We start from the raw sequence: 17,302 nt of genomic DNA, 5'->3' as shown, positions 1-17,302 counted from the left end.
TGGCTTTTTTTTTAGATGTTGAGATCTTGAGCAATTTTGTCACATTTCATCATCTTGTGAAACGAAAAGTTGAATAATGACCAGAGCATTTTATTGGAGTGTTCGGGTGAGACGGGGGTGAGCTGCATATTTTCGTTACAGCAAGAAAGAAAAATTCCATTGCATATCTGGAGCAGGCTGGTTTAGATACGTTCTCAATTCAATAACCTATTAGTAGGCATCGCTGTGTGTAAAGGTTTTTTCTGGTGGTTGATGTGATGTGATCGATGCTTTGCAATGAAAGCCTGAATTTATTTGAAAGGTTTTAATGTTTGGTATATTAAGCAGGTTTTCTAAACTGAATAACATTATCCCGATGTTACATATAGGATACGTTACTAACATTTGGATGAAAATAACAAAACAATGCATGGTGAACTCTGGGGATGTATCTATTTGATTAATTACGCTGTTTGACTGATTTCGCTGTTTCTTTTTATTTATATTCCGTAGGCAAAATAGCACATTTCACTGATATAAAAAATGACCGAATATTATGGATAAGCGAAACGTTGTTGAACTAAGTGCTCCGCCTTAATCTAAATTGTATACGAAGTTTCTGACATGGTCTTAAAGCTACTGCTGCTTCGCAATTGATTTGATCTTGAGAGTCTAGAGAAAGAACGGTGAATCTTCGTAAAATATGACTTAAAGCAATCCTCTCTTCCAGCATAGCAAACCTCTGACCTGAAAAAGTAAACAAACATAACTTTGACTTATTTAAAAAAATATCATTGAAAAGGCTTTTACGTTAAACTTATTCTAATTAAATTAGAATAAGTAATCTAATTAAATTATTTTAATTAGATTACCCTATGAGAAATGCAAAACAGTTTGAATTATATTTCATATCACTTGTTAAGAACTTTGTTTATCTCATAATATCACTGTTTACGAGTTAAAGGTAAATTGGTATTAAAATGTTAATATAATAAAATATTACAAAATAGTGAAAAACATTTTTGATAAAATGTTATTTAAAATTTCATTTCAGTAAATTACATGCAGTTGGTACATTTAAGATGGACTGTAGGTCATGGAAAATACCAATTGATCATCGGTTAGGAATAGCAAAACGATTTTTCATGCATGAGAATAGTGGTGTGATGAGAACCACTAGAATGTATTTGGTTGTCGCTAATGGTTGAGTTAATGCATGGAATTTGGAACAGGAACATGAAGTAGAAGTGACAGTCTTGTTATGCTTAAAACTCCCAGAGGAATAGCCCAGATACCAAGCTTAACCTGCCAGGACATTACCTCTTCTTCACTGTTGTACTTTATAACGCTGGAGAAGGCGGTTTGCTGCTGTACTTTCTAATATAGGAGACACTAGCTGTTATATTTCATTATTATAATAATTATAAAAATAAAAATAAAATAATAAATATAGGTATTACGTTAAGGGGATAATAAATCCCTCATTATATTAAAGCCGGATACGAAACTCAGAGATCGAAATCTAAGAGTTTCATGCCAAAGAACTGTCGGCTAGTTCAACCGTAAGTCAACACCTGGGTGGCACAACACTAGGGCAACTCGTGTCAAAGGTGGAGCAAGCTACGTCACTATCCTTAAATATTTTCTCATAATGTAAAACGCAGCTTCTAGGAGATGTATTACTGTTTCACATTATGAGGAGAGGTCACTACCCAGACTGATTTCGACCTTTATTGAGGTCTCATCAGTGAGTAGGTAGACCTGGAATGCAAGGTTTAAGTGAACCGAACTTACATATACCCCTACTAACGAATTGACATACAGGTGTACCCATATATTATTATTAGTAAGATAAAGAGCCAAGAGGCTATTTTTCCGGCGGCGTAAATTAAGTTAAGGGGATAATAAATCCCTCATTATTTAAACATAACGGAATTCTTGTCATAAGACACATGAATATGAGTAAGAAGCCGGGTCAAGAAGCCTGAATATGAGTGGTAGAAGAAGCCTGGTCAAGAGTATTTATATTAATGTCTCCTATTAGGATGAGCCTATGTGCTGTATGGGGTTCGATGCTGGTTAGCCATGTTTCCAACGTGTGAAGAAATCTAATTGGATTATTATATGGTGGTCTGTATATTATGTTTGTTGTGTATTGCCATCATAATATTCGTCCTTAATTGAAACGTACAGTTTTCTCACAGACACCGCAAACCAAATTAATAATTTCTCCAAATAAATAAAAAAAATTGTGTTCATTGCACAAAATTATGTGTCAAAATTCGACTTAGATCACCATGGTTGCTTTTGTAATGGATCAATGAAGATTATTGGTGTCGTTATCGTATGGGACTATCCAGGACACTAATGTTGCCATTTGGATCGATTTCAAGTAATTAGTTATAAGTTACTGCTAGGACTTCCTAGCCTGGGACCAACACAGGCCACCGTCATTCTGAGAGATGTATTTTGTGTGTAGGCAATGGTGATCACGGTCCGGTTTGCCTTCATGAAGTAGAAAAACCTTACATCCATATAATATTAACGAACTCACCTTTTGTCAAAAAGAACTCATAAAGGTTTCTCGTCAGGTAGAACCATTGAGGGGTTCGTCATGGGGTCTACATAAACCGAATCGAGCTATAGTCCTACCCATTAGACGGCTTCGCGTATATCAGTTGAGCTAGGGAGACTCCAGTGAGGAGAATTGACTGATATGATAGGTATAATACACAAGAAACATAATATACAGACCCACAGACTCCACTCAGCTTTTCTTCATGAGTTAGAAGCATGGCTAACCGGCATCGAACCTCGTACATACCTAGATATACTAAGTCAGCAGAACATAAATCCTACCATTAACTCACTTACAAGAGAAAAATACTCAACATTTCATTAACACCTGTAAATTTCATAAATATTTACAATATTTCATAAATATTGTAATAAATTTCATAAATATCTACAAATATTTCATAAATGACCTGTAACATTATATGATAATTTTCAACTAAAGTTCACAAAAATATGTCAAAAAGCAATAAAGCCCACACAAACAAGGAAACAAACATACAACAATCCATGGTTAAATTACGACACACTAAATAGTATTACTGTAAAATAAAATCTACAGAAAAACTCAAAAAGTCACCCAGTAACACACATTTACAAACTTTATACAAAAACACAAGAAATCAACTAACAATAATAATTAGTAAAGTAAAAAGACACTACTACTTCCAAATATTCATTGAATATAACTGCAATATAACGACAAATATGGGCTACACTCAACGAATTAGAAATTCGAAAAAACGAAAACTTCAACACAAGAATGTTTTGCAAAACGCTTCGGTCAGGACACAAACCAAGAGGAACTAGGAAACTCCTTCCACCATGCCTTCACAAACAACTCAAAAAAGACAAACTACCAACGGTCAACAAAAAACTACCGATACAAAGCCAACAACAAACTATGTATTTTCCACCAGTAAAAAAACAGGAACTTACAACTAAAAGCAAAGACCATTACAGGAATAGATAAAATAAGACTCACAGACCTTATAACACACTCTATGGAATAATGCCAGTGTCAAATAATATTCGACACTGGCATTATTCCACACCAACTAAAATATGAAAGAATTACGCCAATTTGCAAACATGGTAAAAGAAACGATACGCAGAACTACAGACCAATAGCTACCCTACCAGTCATTTCAAATATTCTAGTAAAAATAACACACACCAGAATACAGAACTATTTACAAGAGTACAACATCATCTCAAAAAACCAATACGGTTTTCTGAAAACAAAAAAGTACCATCACTTTATTAGAAAACATGGCAGACACAAAAAACAAAGCTTTCGACAAAAACAAGTATGCAGTCCTTATACTGCTTGACTTAACCAAAGCATTTCATACACTTGAACATGATATGCTACTCACCAATCCATACTCAATAGGTATAAGATGAACACTCTATACATGGTTCAGGAACTAACTCTCAAACAGAACAAAAGTATCTAAAATAGGTACATGTCACAGCCGGGTTTACAAATAAAAACACGGTGTCCTTCAATGCGCCATACTATCACCCACTCTATTCAACATATACATTAACGATGATCATAACCTGGCCATAAGAAGTCAGATATTTCAGTACGAAGATGACACTGCACTACTAGCAATCCACACAGACATCAACACGGCTCCCTCCAAAGCATAACAAGACCTACAGGGTGTTCGGGATAAATTTGACAGTTTCGTAAGGAAAAAGAAAATCTTCTTTGTATCTATTAAATTTAATGAATTGACAAAAAAACATTACAGGCAGAGTTAATTACAATACTATCAACAAGATTTACTCAAAATACTACCATTAGCATCGATCACAGCTTCAATTCTGCTTCGGAACCTCGAACAAGCTGATGCTACAGTCTCCCTGGGAAGGGCCGCAAAAAACTGTTTTAATTTTATCCATTAACTGGGCTTTTGTATTACTGGAAGTGCGATTGGTGTCTTTTTCAACTGCGCCCCATACAAAATAATCCATGGGGTTAAGGTCTGGGGAGTTTGGAGGCCAAACATTTGGACTGGTGAAGTCGTAGAAATTTTCAGACAACCATTTTTGACTTTTCCCAGAGGTGTGGCAAGGGGCCGAATCCTGCTGCCATACATACGGCCTACCATTGGCTACCCTTGTTATCCAGGGCTTGACTACAGTTAGCAACTCCACGAACAAAGCCCGAATTCCAATGCCAGGGTTCTTCAACACCTGTTCCTGCAGATTTGCGAGGAATTCCGCTGTACGAACGCAATCAGATCGTCTGCTAGGGATCTTTCTTCTTGCTACATCCTCGTAGTCACCATTGCAAGTCTCTAGTTCATGCCTGATTGTTTTTACTGTATTCAGGGAGCATTGGGCAGCAGTCGTAATATCCTTATTTTGATGGCGGGCACGAATCATCATGATACAAGTTATTCTCTTCCATGATTCAGGTGGGTTCCAGCTATCCATCCTTTCTGACATCTTGTATATGAATGAAGAAGGGTCCAAACTTTTAAATGAAGAGAAGTGTGTGTTAATACATGTAACTTACGGAAAAATATAATTAATTATAAATATGTCAAATTTATCCGGAACACCCTGTAAATGAAATTACAACATATTTCTACCAAAATGCAATTGTAATCAGCGACACCAAAACAGAGATGTTGATAATACACAACCCAAGAATCATGCGCCCTGCACCACTATTGATACACTGCCACACATACCTCTGCATCAACAACAAAAATACCCGCCAATCTCCCGAAATCAAACCGGTACCACACGCAAAATACTTTGGTCTCTACACAGATTGCCACCTTAAATGGACAAAACATATAGAATACCTACACACCAAACTCCGGATCATCGTAGCAAAACTCTTCCAATTAAAAGACATTATTCCATTCAACATAAAAATCTTTTATATCAGGTATCTGTAAATCTCTACTCAGATACGGAATAACAGTCTATGCAAACACATCAAACAGCCACCTATCAAAATTAGAAACATTACACAGGAAAATTGTGTCAACAGTGATTTGGACACCTTACACGCAAGAACAACCAATATCTGAGCAGCACATGGCGACACACAGAATCCTGAGCATTAAAAATCTGAAACACTACATGACATTAACAAGGAATTACTTCAACATCACCTATCGAAACAACAGAAACACGTATCATATAACACGACGTTCAATAATTCTCTACATCTTTGAACAACTCATTCAGTTCTTTTGTGATATCACATCAGAAACCCACGCAACTCAACAACCTACCAAGTAATTTAAAACACAAAAATAACTATAGAAAATTAAAACACGAACTCTTGAATATATACCAACACAATTAATATGCCATTAACACTAATATACACACCAGAATCCAATGCCTACATCCCAATGCTTAACCCAAGCTTCGAAGTAGGTGGAATTAAATTGTCTCACTCATCTACACGTGATCCTCATAATCAAAGAACGCAGATTATGTAACAAAAGAGTCATTAAGGTGTATAGCAATAATGAAGATACTGATATTAAAAAAAATGTGTATATGTAAATAGCTTTTATAATAATAAGCTATGATATTTATATTGAAAAAATCACTGTACTCTACTTTTTGTACTGAATAGAAAATGTAATATATACTTCATTGTATATATGCAAATACTCTGCATGATGAGAAATAAAATGTTATTATAGTTTAAAAAATACTGTTATTATTATTATACAGAAAATTCTGTATAATCTTCGTTGTTAATATTAGCAGAATATGTGTTGTTAATACATAATATAAAGGCAAAAATGTATTATTAATAATTTCAAATGAAATCCAATGTAGAAAATGCAACACTCAGTACGGTAGTTTGTAAAATTATAAGATGCAATGTTACTGAAGATGTTTTTGTATGTGTAAATATTTTAGCAATCAATAAAAAAACAACAACAATTGGTCATGTAGATCAAGCACCACCTTGATCTACATGACCAACACTACTAATTCAGCTATTTCTTGTTCTCCCTCTCAATGGACAGCGCATGTCTTAAAATGAAGGGTGAAATTTCTCATCAGAAATTAGAGTCCTCAGATTTGAATGTCCAGAACCATAGTAAATATGGGTATTTTAAAACACGAACGTATTAGAGATAATATTAAACGATATAAAGAAAGTAATAGTTTATTTATTTATTTAGTTTATTTTGGAATAAAGTCAATATAATTATTGTGCTTCTGAGGTTTAAGTAATGCTGTAATTCGGCAATAATTACACCGAGTATTTGCAGTTAACGAGAAAGACATTTAAAAATCATATTACTTTTATTTCTTTAAAGAGTTCGAAAATTTTTCATGAATCCCCAAAGCAATTTTAATATTCGTAAAAGACTTCTGAAATTCGTTCTTGAATTTTAGAAGTCTTTAGCGATTTTGTCCCATATTTTTGATTTAATATCTCATATTGAATGTGATGTTCCACCACTCTTAGAGATGTCGAGGAGGGAACAGTATGGTATTTTGCAATACATTCTGTACATTTTTATATACGCCTAACCCATTCTTGGTGGAAGTAATTTATCTCGGATTAATATTCGCGAAGTAATTCATTTTCTTTAAAAATGAAATAAAACAAAATTATTTACATTTCCAATGCAGTTCCTGGGACCAAGTGAAAAAGGCAAGTAACTACAAGGAGGTCGTTGGCAGCTTTGTTCTGGAAGGAATCTTTCTGGATCGAAGACCTCAGCATTAGGAAATACTTCTTCATCACGATGAAGAGAAAATATTGGGATGCAGACAGTTGTACCTTCAGGAATAACACGGCCATCTAAAATCATAGGATTGCTGTTTAGTGATTTTATCCCCAAAAAGTTTATCTTTTCATATATTTTCCTCCGGTTCGGAACTATTTATCCTAAATTTATCATATATGAAGCAAAACGTTTAAGAAATCACTTGTGGATCTAAATTTGACGTAAAATGTTGTAAAGGATATCAACGGGTCAGAATACAAAATTGTGTGATTACTTATAGAAGAAATACAAGTCAATGCACATAATTGTCTCCCGTTTGAAATAAACAATAGTTCTGCATTAAAATGCTACCTTAAATCGATATCTTGTGGACAAAACATAACTCTCTATCTAGCAATAAACGGAATGTAGTATTTGGCTTTTCTCAAATTATTACATTTTCTGCTTTGCAAAGTTACATCAACTATATATACCTAACAATTTGGTATTTGGCTCAAACAGTTCTAAAAAAAGAAAAAAAATAGAATGGCTAATGATATCATCAAAACAAACCTCATTACACTGTTATCCGCAGTGTATTACATACATGATGCAATACGATAAAGAAATTATAAAGTGCAACGGTAATAAGAACTTTATATCACGATTTTGAAACAGGTCTTTTTGTTAACGATATTTTTCGCGTTCTCTTTCATGTTAGCTTGTCCTAATGTGAACACTAACATCATTTAACCTATAGTCTTACAGAATGCAATGAGAATACAAGAGATCAATTAGCAGGAATCAGTTGATGCATTTATTGAAGAACTGCATTTTTTTTCCTTTTGAAAAAATAAAAAGCTTAATGGTGGCTGTCTAATATTCCCTTTCCGATTCGATGAAGAATTTTAGCAACGTTTTGATCAGAGCTCGAAAAACGGTGGTTTTAGAATTTGCATAGTCTGGAGTTGTACAAGTGTGAAGTAAGTTCTTTGACGTAAATGGGTCCTGCTGCTGGGCTTTCATGCTGTAGTGTAACTTCCGAATGAATACTGGAGAGATGATACAAAATGGATGATAATAACTGAATACAAGTGGTTAGATACTGGAGTCTCATTAAGGCATTCCATTTGACATCGCTGTAATCCAAAGTCCTTGACACTGAATTTGTCTATGGTTCCTTAGCACAGAAAATGAATGAAATCGTGATCCCTGTGACCAAGATCTAAGATCTCTTATCAAGATATGACGAGGTATTAGGCATAGGAATGAAGATTATGTGATATTTTGGTTACTAGATAGGCAATTCATGTTAGTTCATTGCTAACATCAAATACTATGGTCCTTCTCGGGAGTGATCACCTGGAAGAAACAAGAGAGGCCATTTTGGGTTGTTGTTGTAGGAAAACAACTTATTTTGCCTTACAGCCGTTGAACTTGCAATGAAATACAACAAATGCTAAGATCAATACATACACAGTGTTCCCGCAAGTAATGAGATTGATTTTTTTACAGTATTGCCCTTTGAATAAAATTAACAGACGTTTTTATAGTTTTGACCGCTAGAGCGTGTTTTAATTGCAAGTGAAACGTTCGAGTGGGATAACATATCAGTTTTCATGTGGCAACCGTTGAAGTATGAGAGTGTGTGAGCGTAGCGTGTCAGATGTTTCATCATGGAGCTAAGAGCAGTGATAAATGTTACTGTAAATCAGGAAAACCTGCTACAGACCGAACGCGAGAGCATGGAATGGAGTGGGTGGTCTTCTCCCCGGGAGAAGAAAGTCTGGTTACAAAAATCACGTGTCAAGACAATGGTCATTAGTTTTTTTTTTTTTTCTCTTAATTTTTTTCTACGCTACTGGAATTATTCACCGCGAATTTGTTGATGAGAACAGCACAATGAATGGCCAGTATTAAATAGGAGTAGTGAGATGTCTGTATGCCCAACTGACGTGAGAGGAAAGAACAGTTCCACAACAATTGGTTTCTGTTGCACGATAATGCGACCCTTCACTGTTCTCTGCCTGTAAAGCAGTTTCTGCCTTCGAAGTCGATCTGTGTGATCGAACTCCCCCACCATTCCCCCATTTGTGAGATTTTTCTCCAGCAGACTCTTTCCCCTTCTCAAAGACGGAGGTTGCCTTGAAAGGAGGGAGTACTTCAGCGACATTGAAGACATCCAACGCGGTGTGAACCAGAGACTAAAGAAGATTTCCGTTCAGGACTTCCGCACTGTGCCTTCGAACACCTGTACGACAGATGTAAACAACAAATGGACAGTTGGGAGGAGATTTTGTGCAATAATTTTCGTCTCGTTACTTATTAGCTAAAGTGTCAGTTAACCTCTAATCTGATTTCATCCACTGTTACTTACCAAGCATGGTATCCTTTGCACAACGAAGGCCTATTATTGGGACCGTCGGATATAAGCGCAGTGACTCCTGTTTAATGAACATACAAAGAGAATAAAATAATATTTCACTACATACATACACACATATACAGAAGTTATTGAACCTTATAGAAAAAATATCTGGTCAAAATAGACAATAATTATAATACACAAGCAGATAATACAAAGTTCCCTACAAAATTAATTACAAAGAAAACTGTATTAAATCTCGAGATATTCTTAACTGATGACAATCAAAATTCACCTTAACGACACATTGAAGGTATTTCATTTCTGCGAGATCATTTACTGTTACGTGGCGATCTTGGTCATCTCCGAAGACGGAATCAATTTCTTCGTGGATCTTCTTTTGCACATGAGGATTCAACCCAATACAGTATAGAGTCCAGCTCAGTGAGAACGCTGTAGTATCATGACCCTGTATAAGATAAGAATAAATCAAAATTAAGATTTAGGGTGTGCATTACTAATACTAATTAAAATAAACTGAACATTTCAGAAATTATAGAGAGTAAGAAAAGTTAGTTAAAAGATTGAAGACACGATAATGGAACTTATTGGGACATTAAGGCAAACGTCTGCAGCATTATGGTACACTATAAAATTTAATGAAGAGAAAAGGCGTAAATAGAAATACTATAAAGGGTAAAAATGGTTTACCAATTAACTGAAGAGGATAACATTTTTGGAAAATCGAAAGTAAAGTTTTGATCTTCATATTTTCGTATTAGAAAGCAATATATCTAATATGATCAGAAGATCAGTAGTGAAAGAATAAGCGAAGAATTAAATATTAGAACTACTATCTAACAGGAACTAATGAACGTAATAGAGAAAGGGAGTAGTGGAAGGTCATGTGACAATGCTAATATAGCAAATCAAATGCTAAAGAAACTGCTGGTAATTTGTAAGTAATCTTTAACAACACACTAAAAACTGAAAGGATATCCAGACTGCGGAAAGATGGGATAACAGCTTTAATTCTAAAGAAAGAAAATCTCACAAGATTTAAAATTGTAGCCGAATTAGTCTATTCTTCGTAATTGCTGAACGATTCTGTACGATATTAATAAATAATATTAAAATAAAGTAGAGGGGAAAACGTATATTAAAGTGTGCGCAAATGATTTTAAAAACAACGCAGGAATAATGCATCATATTTTTATCTTAAGAAATATTATTGAGCAAAGCATAGAATTGAGAAACTCATTATAAACTGGCGTCCAAAATCTAAGGACGAACTACATTTTACCTGATCACGAAAAATTTTGATAACTACAGCGAAATGTGGACATAAATTTATTGCCAGCATAGCAATAAATTATATTACACCCAAATGTGTTATAAATTTCGTAAATGTATATATTGCAGTACGTTTTGGCAAAACGTACAAATTTCCTAATGACGTAGTTAAGGAAATAATGTACAGAAAACTAAGCGAAGTGCCATTTCAGTATGAAATAGGTCTATCCCATTCTGCGATGCAGCTCTCACAACGTCGCACCATGCTTAGCACCGAGTGATTCAGGAGTTCTTGAGAAAAACTAGCCCAATCCTCCTTTAGAGCAAGGATAATCTTGTTTATTTTCTGGAGGGGAATTTCGAGCACTGCTCCGTCTCCCTGTAGCGTACAAAATGTGTTCTCTGGAGGTTGAGATCTGAAGAGCGTGCTGGCCACTCGATTCCATTAATATCCTCGGTCTCCAGAAGTATCTCCACTGCTACTGTACATCACGTACACTAGCAGTGGAGTTCGTGCAATGTACGATGTGATGTGCTAATATCATCCATAAAAATGAATTCTTCGCTTACAGTAGTAGTACCATGGAACAATCAAATATGACAGTTATCGAAATTGTCAGTTATTCAAATTGGCACAAGCTGATTCGTCTGAAATTGCGGTTGTAATCTTCGGAAACAGTTTTTGCCCTTAGCTTTGGACCTTGGACACTAGTGTACCGATATTTTATATATTTTCCGAAAATTTGAGCGTATTGGAATAGTAGCAGACTGCATAATTTTAAACGCTATGAAATTCCTGACAAATATTCAAGGATCATGATAAAAAAAGTAATAAGGAAGTAAACGTTGTGGTGTTATGGCACAGTAAGCATTATCAGAATAGTTTATACTTTAAAATAGTGATTGATTGGATTATGAAGAAGAAATTAAGAAGAGGAAATAAACGGAATCCTATGTCATAGTTGAAATTTCTAGATTTTGCTGAAGGCAAACTTTTGATATCATAAAATTCACTGATATACCATCAGAATGGAAAGAATTGTGTGAAACGTCTCAAAACGTTAGTTGTAAAATAAATATGATTGAAACAAAAACTTCTTAAATTGAACAATAAATGCCACATAGATATTAAAATTGATCAATATGCAGTAGAAAAAGTCCAGAAAATTACACGCTTTAGGACTAAATGTAACTTACAAATTTCTACACGAAAAACGTTTTTGGAAGAAATTTTCAAATTATTCTATACGTCTAACATATCCTTTACCGCTGTGGATTTAAATTCTGAACAAATATATTCACCGCAGCCATAAAGGCATCCACTTCTTCTTGGATGTGTTCTTCCGTGAAAGATGGATCAGATAGGTGTTGATGCAGCAAAAGATCTAATAGTGCCAGTCTTTTACTTTTGTTGTTATATCCATTAAAGTTAGATTCGCTGACCTGTATCGAAACAGGGTTTTCAATGTATGATTGTTTTCTTCTATGGATAATCTAGAACAAAAAAGAATAGAGAAATTTAAGGTATTTTCTAAATGTCGACAATAAACAACACTTATGTTTATTTTTAGCATGTTTTCTTAATAAATGCAAAATTGTAATCTTCTTAATGGAAAATGGCTAACGTGCATTTGTTTCTCTACATTCCCTAAAATGTGTATATAAATTAATAGCAGGTGATTTATGTTCTGGAGGAAGAAAGACAAGATGAATGTACTGAGCGCTCAGGTACGACAGCGTTAGCGGAAAAATCTGAGGAGAGTAAGCCATCTGTCTTGACACTTACTGAGCCAACAGGAATGCTGAGCCAAAAGGATTCTCCTGATCTAAATGCAAAGGATAGACGATCGGGCGAAAGCTTATTTAGTAGTCCGCTGTTCTGGAACACTGATTAAGTGCGTTACAAATGTAGAAGAAAAAAAAATACATGACTTTCTCTGAATCGTTCCATGGTTCAGTATTTCGATGACAAGCTGGTTCAAAATGAAAAAATATATATATATATATATATATATATATATATATATACTTATATATATTGCTTGACGATTATAGGTCTACAGCTAGTAAAGAAGTTGAGTATCGATGACATTCTTCATGGACATTGAGAGAATTGATCTGAGAGCAGTTGTAATGAGGCTTGTTGGTTTAGTTTTATCGCTTGTAATTCGAAAGGGATGGATGTAGACTTTTTTTTTTATATTGCATGATAGATGTCAGTCATGTTACTTCTGTTACTTTGTAGGATACATATTAATTCTGGTGCGCAACATTTTAGCACAATGACTGTCATCATGACTGGATGCCTTGTTTTTCCCACGTTGTTTAAGTTTATTCTTGTATTTCACTTATATTTAACTTACACACTGGAGAGTAGCCATCCCATTCCTAAGAAGTGTGATAAATCATTATTATCAGCCATCTCCCAATTTCTCTCATCTCAATGCTCTGCAAAATAATGGAGAATACTATTAACACCTAATATCTATGCTGTTTTGATGCACTCAACTCGAATCCGACCTACCGTAGGATCTATCAATAATGATCAACAGTAGATTTTCTAATATATGTTATTCACCTCTGAATAAATACTTCGAATCTCGCGTAGTCGCACATGATATCTCCAAGGTCCTCGACCAGTTCTGACACAAAGATTTATCAAGGAAGATAGTATCATTTGGTCTGTCCCATGATTTCTGCAAATATTTGATGGGATTTGCAAGCTTTTACACCGGACGCACATTTCACTTAATGTTGAATGTTAAAAATGTAACTATTGTTGGAGCCAATTCAAGGTTCTGTTCTCTCACCTAGAATACTCTTTCTACAGTATATATATATATATATATATATCAACGTCCTGCTCCAGTAGACCACCAATTAAATACGTAATACGCCATTTTCGCCGATGACCTTACAGTACATTTCTCCTTCACACTTGCAAACCTTGCACCACACAGACCATCACAATTCACCGACGAACAAATTCTGCAATATAACCTCTACGCCAAATCATTCTGCTAACGTGCTCGGATAACCTTGTAAATCTCAAAGCCAGTAAACCACACTTCTGATTTATTTGTTACAGAAAAGAAGAACCATAATTCTCCTCCCAGCCTTATACTTTATATCACCTAAATCCTTCGGCAAGATGAGATTTTTCTTTCCAAGTTTATCCTAACATCATTTGTCCGTCTTTCTCTCTTTGCAAGAACATATTACACCGATTGCCTTCTAGTCATTCACAAATTACAATTTCTATTTTGCTCAAGCTACTGCTTTGCTTATGACCAGCAATTGAACGTATACACATCACAAAACGATCATTTAGCGAGTACTTACCATACATATGGAGTTGTGATCTGAATAGCTCCCACAAATACTCGCCGAAATTCAGATGGGAACAATCAAACTGATTAATGACTTCTCTCTTAACAAATCAATCCAAATAATTTCGCACAAAAGTGTATTATTCGCTGCTTATATCTCTCTTACCTTAGTCCTGTCGAAGGTAATGGAAAAAATCATCAATTCCAAACTCCTACACTCTCTTGAAGACACTCACCAAATAAATGACTGCCAGTATGGATTCCGCCTCTGCCGATCAACAGGAGATCTACTCACATATGTCACTCATCTCTGGACGAAGGCTATGGAGAGGATTGGCGAATCTCAAGTGGTTGCACTAGATATCTCCAAAGCCTTTGACCAGTTCTAGCACAAAAAAGCCTACAAGACAAACTACCATCATTCGGTCTGACCCAGAACGTCTCTAGGTGAATCGCCAGTTTTCTGTCTGGAATCATACTCTGCGTGATGGCGGACGGCTCCCTATCCTCTCACCACTCAATTAATGCTCAAGTTCCACATGGTTCTGTTCTCTCATCCAACCCTTTTCTTGCTATATATCAATGACCTACTGCAATTGACCTCTAACCAAATAGACAGTTTTGCAGACGACAGCACACTACACTCTTCGCTTGCATTTGATAAGCCTTATCATACACAACTCACCTCAACCTACAGAACATCAACCACCGCGACGCTCAAATCCGATCTTCAAGCCATCCTCAACGGCGTTCAGATAACCCCATAAATTTCAATACCAATAAAACCCAGTTCTGTACTATTTCCCATAAAAAGGACCATTTTTTCCCAATATCCATTTTAATGATATCCAAATCTCCAGACAGTTTGAGATCTCACTCCTTGGAATCACCCTCCCCATCAAACCTCTCCTTGCATAAACATATCTCAAACAGTAGTGCATCCTCAGTCTCAAAAAATTAGGATTTCGCTTTCGCTCAAGACGTTACTTCACCCCCAAACAGCTATTAACAATATACAAGTCACAAATCTGCCCAACTATTGAATACTGCTCTCACATATGGGGTAGGGCCCCAAAAAGCTCTCTCAAAATGCTTGACTCAATACAGAGGAGAGCAATTAGACTTATCAATGATCCATCCCTTACCAACCCCCCCCCCCTCTTTCACACAGATGTAAGGCCTGTGAAGTAGGTATATTCTAGAAATATATCCATGGGAAATGCTCATCGGAAATATCATCAATAATTCGTCCCCTCAGTAGTAAACTCATTGGAACATGTGCAGCTGCTTCCCGACATCCCTTCACATTTCATCTAATAAAACAAATTTCTTTTCCTCTTCCTTCATCCCTGCAACTGCTGCACTGTGGAACAGTCTCCCATCTGCTGTGTTTCCCAAGGAATACAATTTAAAGTCATTCAAATCAAATGTATACAAATTCCTCCTTTCCCAACCCCACAACCCATACACAGTACTAATGTACTATAGGTTGACCAACCGACCTCCTGTGTATCGGCCCAACATAAGAAAAAAAAAAAATTTCTTTGCAACTGTTCCTCAAAACTTGCATCAAGTAATTTCCCCCCCCACCTTCTCTCTCTCTCTCTCTCTCTCTTGTGTGTGTGTGTGTGTCAATTCATTGAGAAGTGTGCGGCTGCCACCCAACCCTTCTTTCCTATTCAGTTCGAAATTCACAGAACAAGTTTCCTTCTGTTTCATTCGTGAAACTACTGCATTCTGGAAGTCTTCCCCAGTACGTGTTTCCCTAGGAATAATATGGCAAGGCCTTCAAGTATAATGGTTACAACTTCCTTCTTTCTGAAATCTCTTCCCTTACGATTGTACTACAGATTAAAAAAGTAACCTATTGAGAATGGACCAAATATAAAATGAAAGATTAAACATTCCGTTCATGCCCAAGGTTTCTAATTTTCTCAGCTCTCCGCTTAAAACTTAAACTTTCAAAAGTAGAAACTTTGAAACATTGTTTTTCTACTTCGATAAAAAATTTGGAAGATATCTTCACTACTCGTATTTAATTTGCTATAATATGTAATGCTTTTTTGAAGTTGATTGTTTTTCTTGTCTTCAGAACAGCTAAAGGTATTTTATGTAAAACTATCTATTAATTTTCATTTGATTAAGAATAGAAGTAAAAAAAAAACATTAAAACACATTCAGACTAGAACTAAAATATTCATTATTGACCGACCTCTTTGGTAAAATTGTGCATTGTATGAACAGCTTTGTTGAATGCTTTCCCTGTAGGCAAAATGTTGTAGACAAAATCCGGCCACATCCACGGACTAACCATTCGAGACACCGCATTTTTCAATACGCTATAGGTAAAAATAAATGGTAAATAGAAAACAATTCGATTGCATCAAAACTGTTATTTCTTTGAATCATTTTCTTTTGAAAAATAAAAACATCATAGGTATTTTGACAAGCACAGCAGTGAACAAAAATAGTGAAAATAAGTAGCGTCGTGTATTGTTTACTACTTCATAAACCAGTAGAACCGTAGCTTACTCGGTAGAAATGATTATGTATCGTTAATAGAAATATCTTCATGCCGATTCCGGATTCCAGAGTATTCTTAGTATTCCAAAGTGAATACTCAGAATACTGAATAATGAAGTGAATGCAGAATTCAATAATAAAGTGATCTTCATTATTGAAAATAAAAGCGTGCTAGAAAATTTTTTAAAAATATCAAAGGCGGCAGTTTTAGTAGGTGAACCGGAGACTCAAATATACAAATATATTCAAGAAGACGAGAAGCAAACCTTGAAAACTCAGGGGAAAACTTTTAAGGAAACATTGATTCAGGCAAAAAGGAATGTAATGACGTTGTTTACAAGGATCGAAAATGACTCTGGATTCAAAAAGTTAAGCTGGTATTAAGCGAAAAGTGAAATGCATCTGAAAACGTTTAACAAGAAAATCAACTTTCGATCTAAACGAATACAGAGAAAAATATAAGAAATAAAACCAAAACAATGCTTTCTTACATTTGTATAATTAAAGTAACTAAACAAACGGCA

General features: G+C 35.3%; 1 protein-coding gene across 1 annotated transcript in view; it reads right to left on the bottom strand.

Annotated features, from left to right (window-relative positions):
* Nucleotides 1-559: 559 nt before the first annotated feature.
* Nucleotides 560-17,302, bottom strand: part of LOC150099448 (cytochrome P450 4c3-like) — a 37,774-nt gene continuing 21,031 nt past the window's right edge. Inside the window, exons 5-10 of the mRNA XM_090404361.1 lie at nucleotides 16,468-16,594; nucleotides 12,194-12,420; nucleotides 9,929-10,115; nucleotides 9,646-9,712; nucleotides 7,179-7,363; nucleotides 560-721 (exon numbers count right to left, since the gene is read on the bottom strand). Coding sequence (XP_090260487.1) covers nucleotides 560-721; nucleotides 7,179-7,363; nucleotides 9,646-9,712; nucleotides 9,929-10,115; nucleotides 12,194-12,420; nucleotides 16,468-16,594 — 955 coding nt within the window. The remainder of the gene's footprint in view (nucleotides 722-7,178; nucleotides 7,364-9,645; nucleotides 9,713-9,928; nucleotides 10,116-12,193; nucleotides 12,421-16,467; nucleotides 16,595-17,302) is intronic.

This window comes from Typopeltis vanoorti, chromosome 14 (assembly GCF_054136105.1).
Source record: "Typopeltis vanoorti isolate ZY-2024b chromosome 14, IOZ_Tvanoo_1.0, whole genome shotgun sequence".
NCBI classification, from domain to species: domain Eukaryota; kingdom Metazoa; phylum Arthropoda; class Arachnida; order Uropygi; family Thelyphonidae; genus Typopeltis; species Typopeltis vanoorti.
The sequence above is the reverse complement of the archived record's forward strand: the minus strand, read 5'-3'. Positions and strand labels throughout refer to the sequence as shown.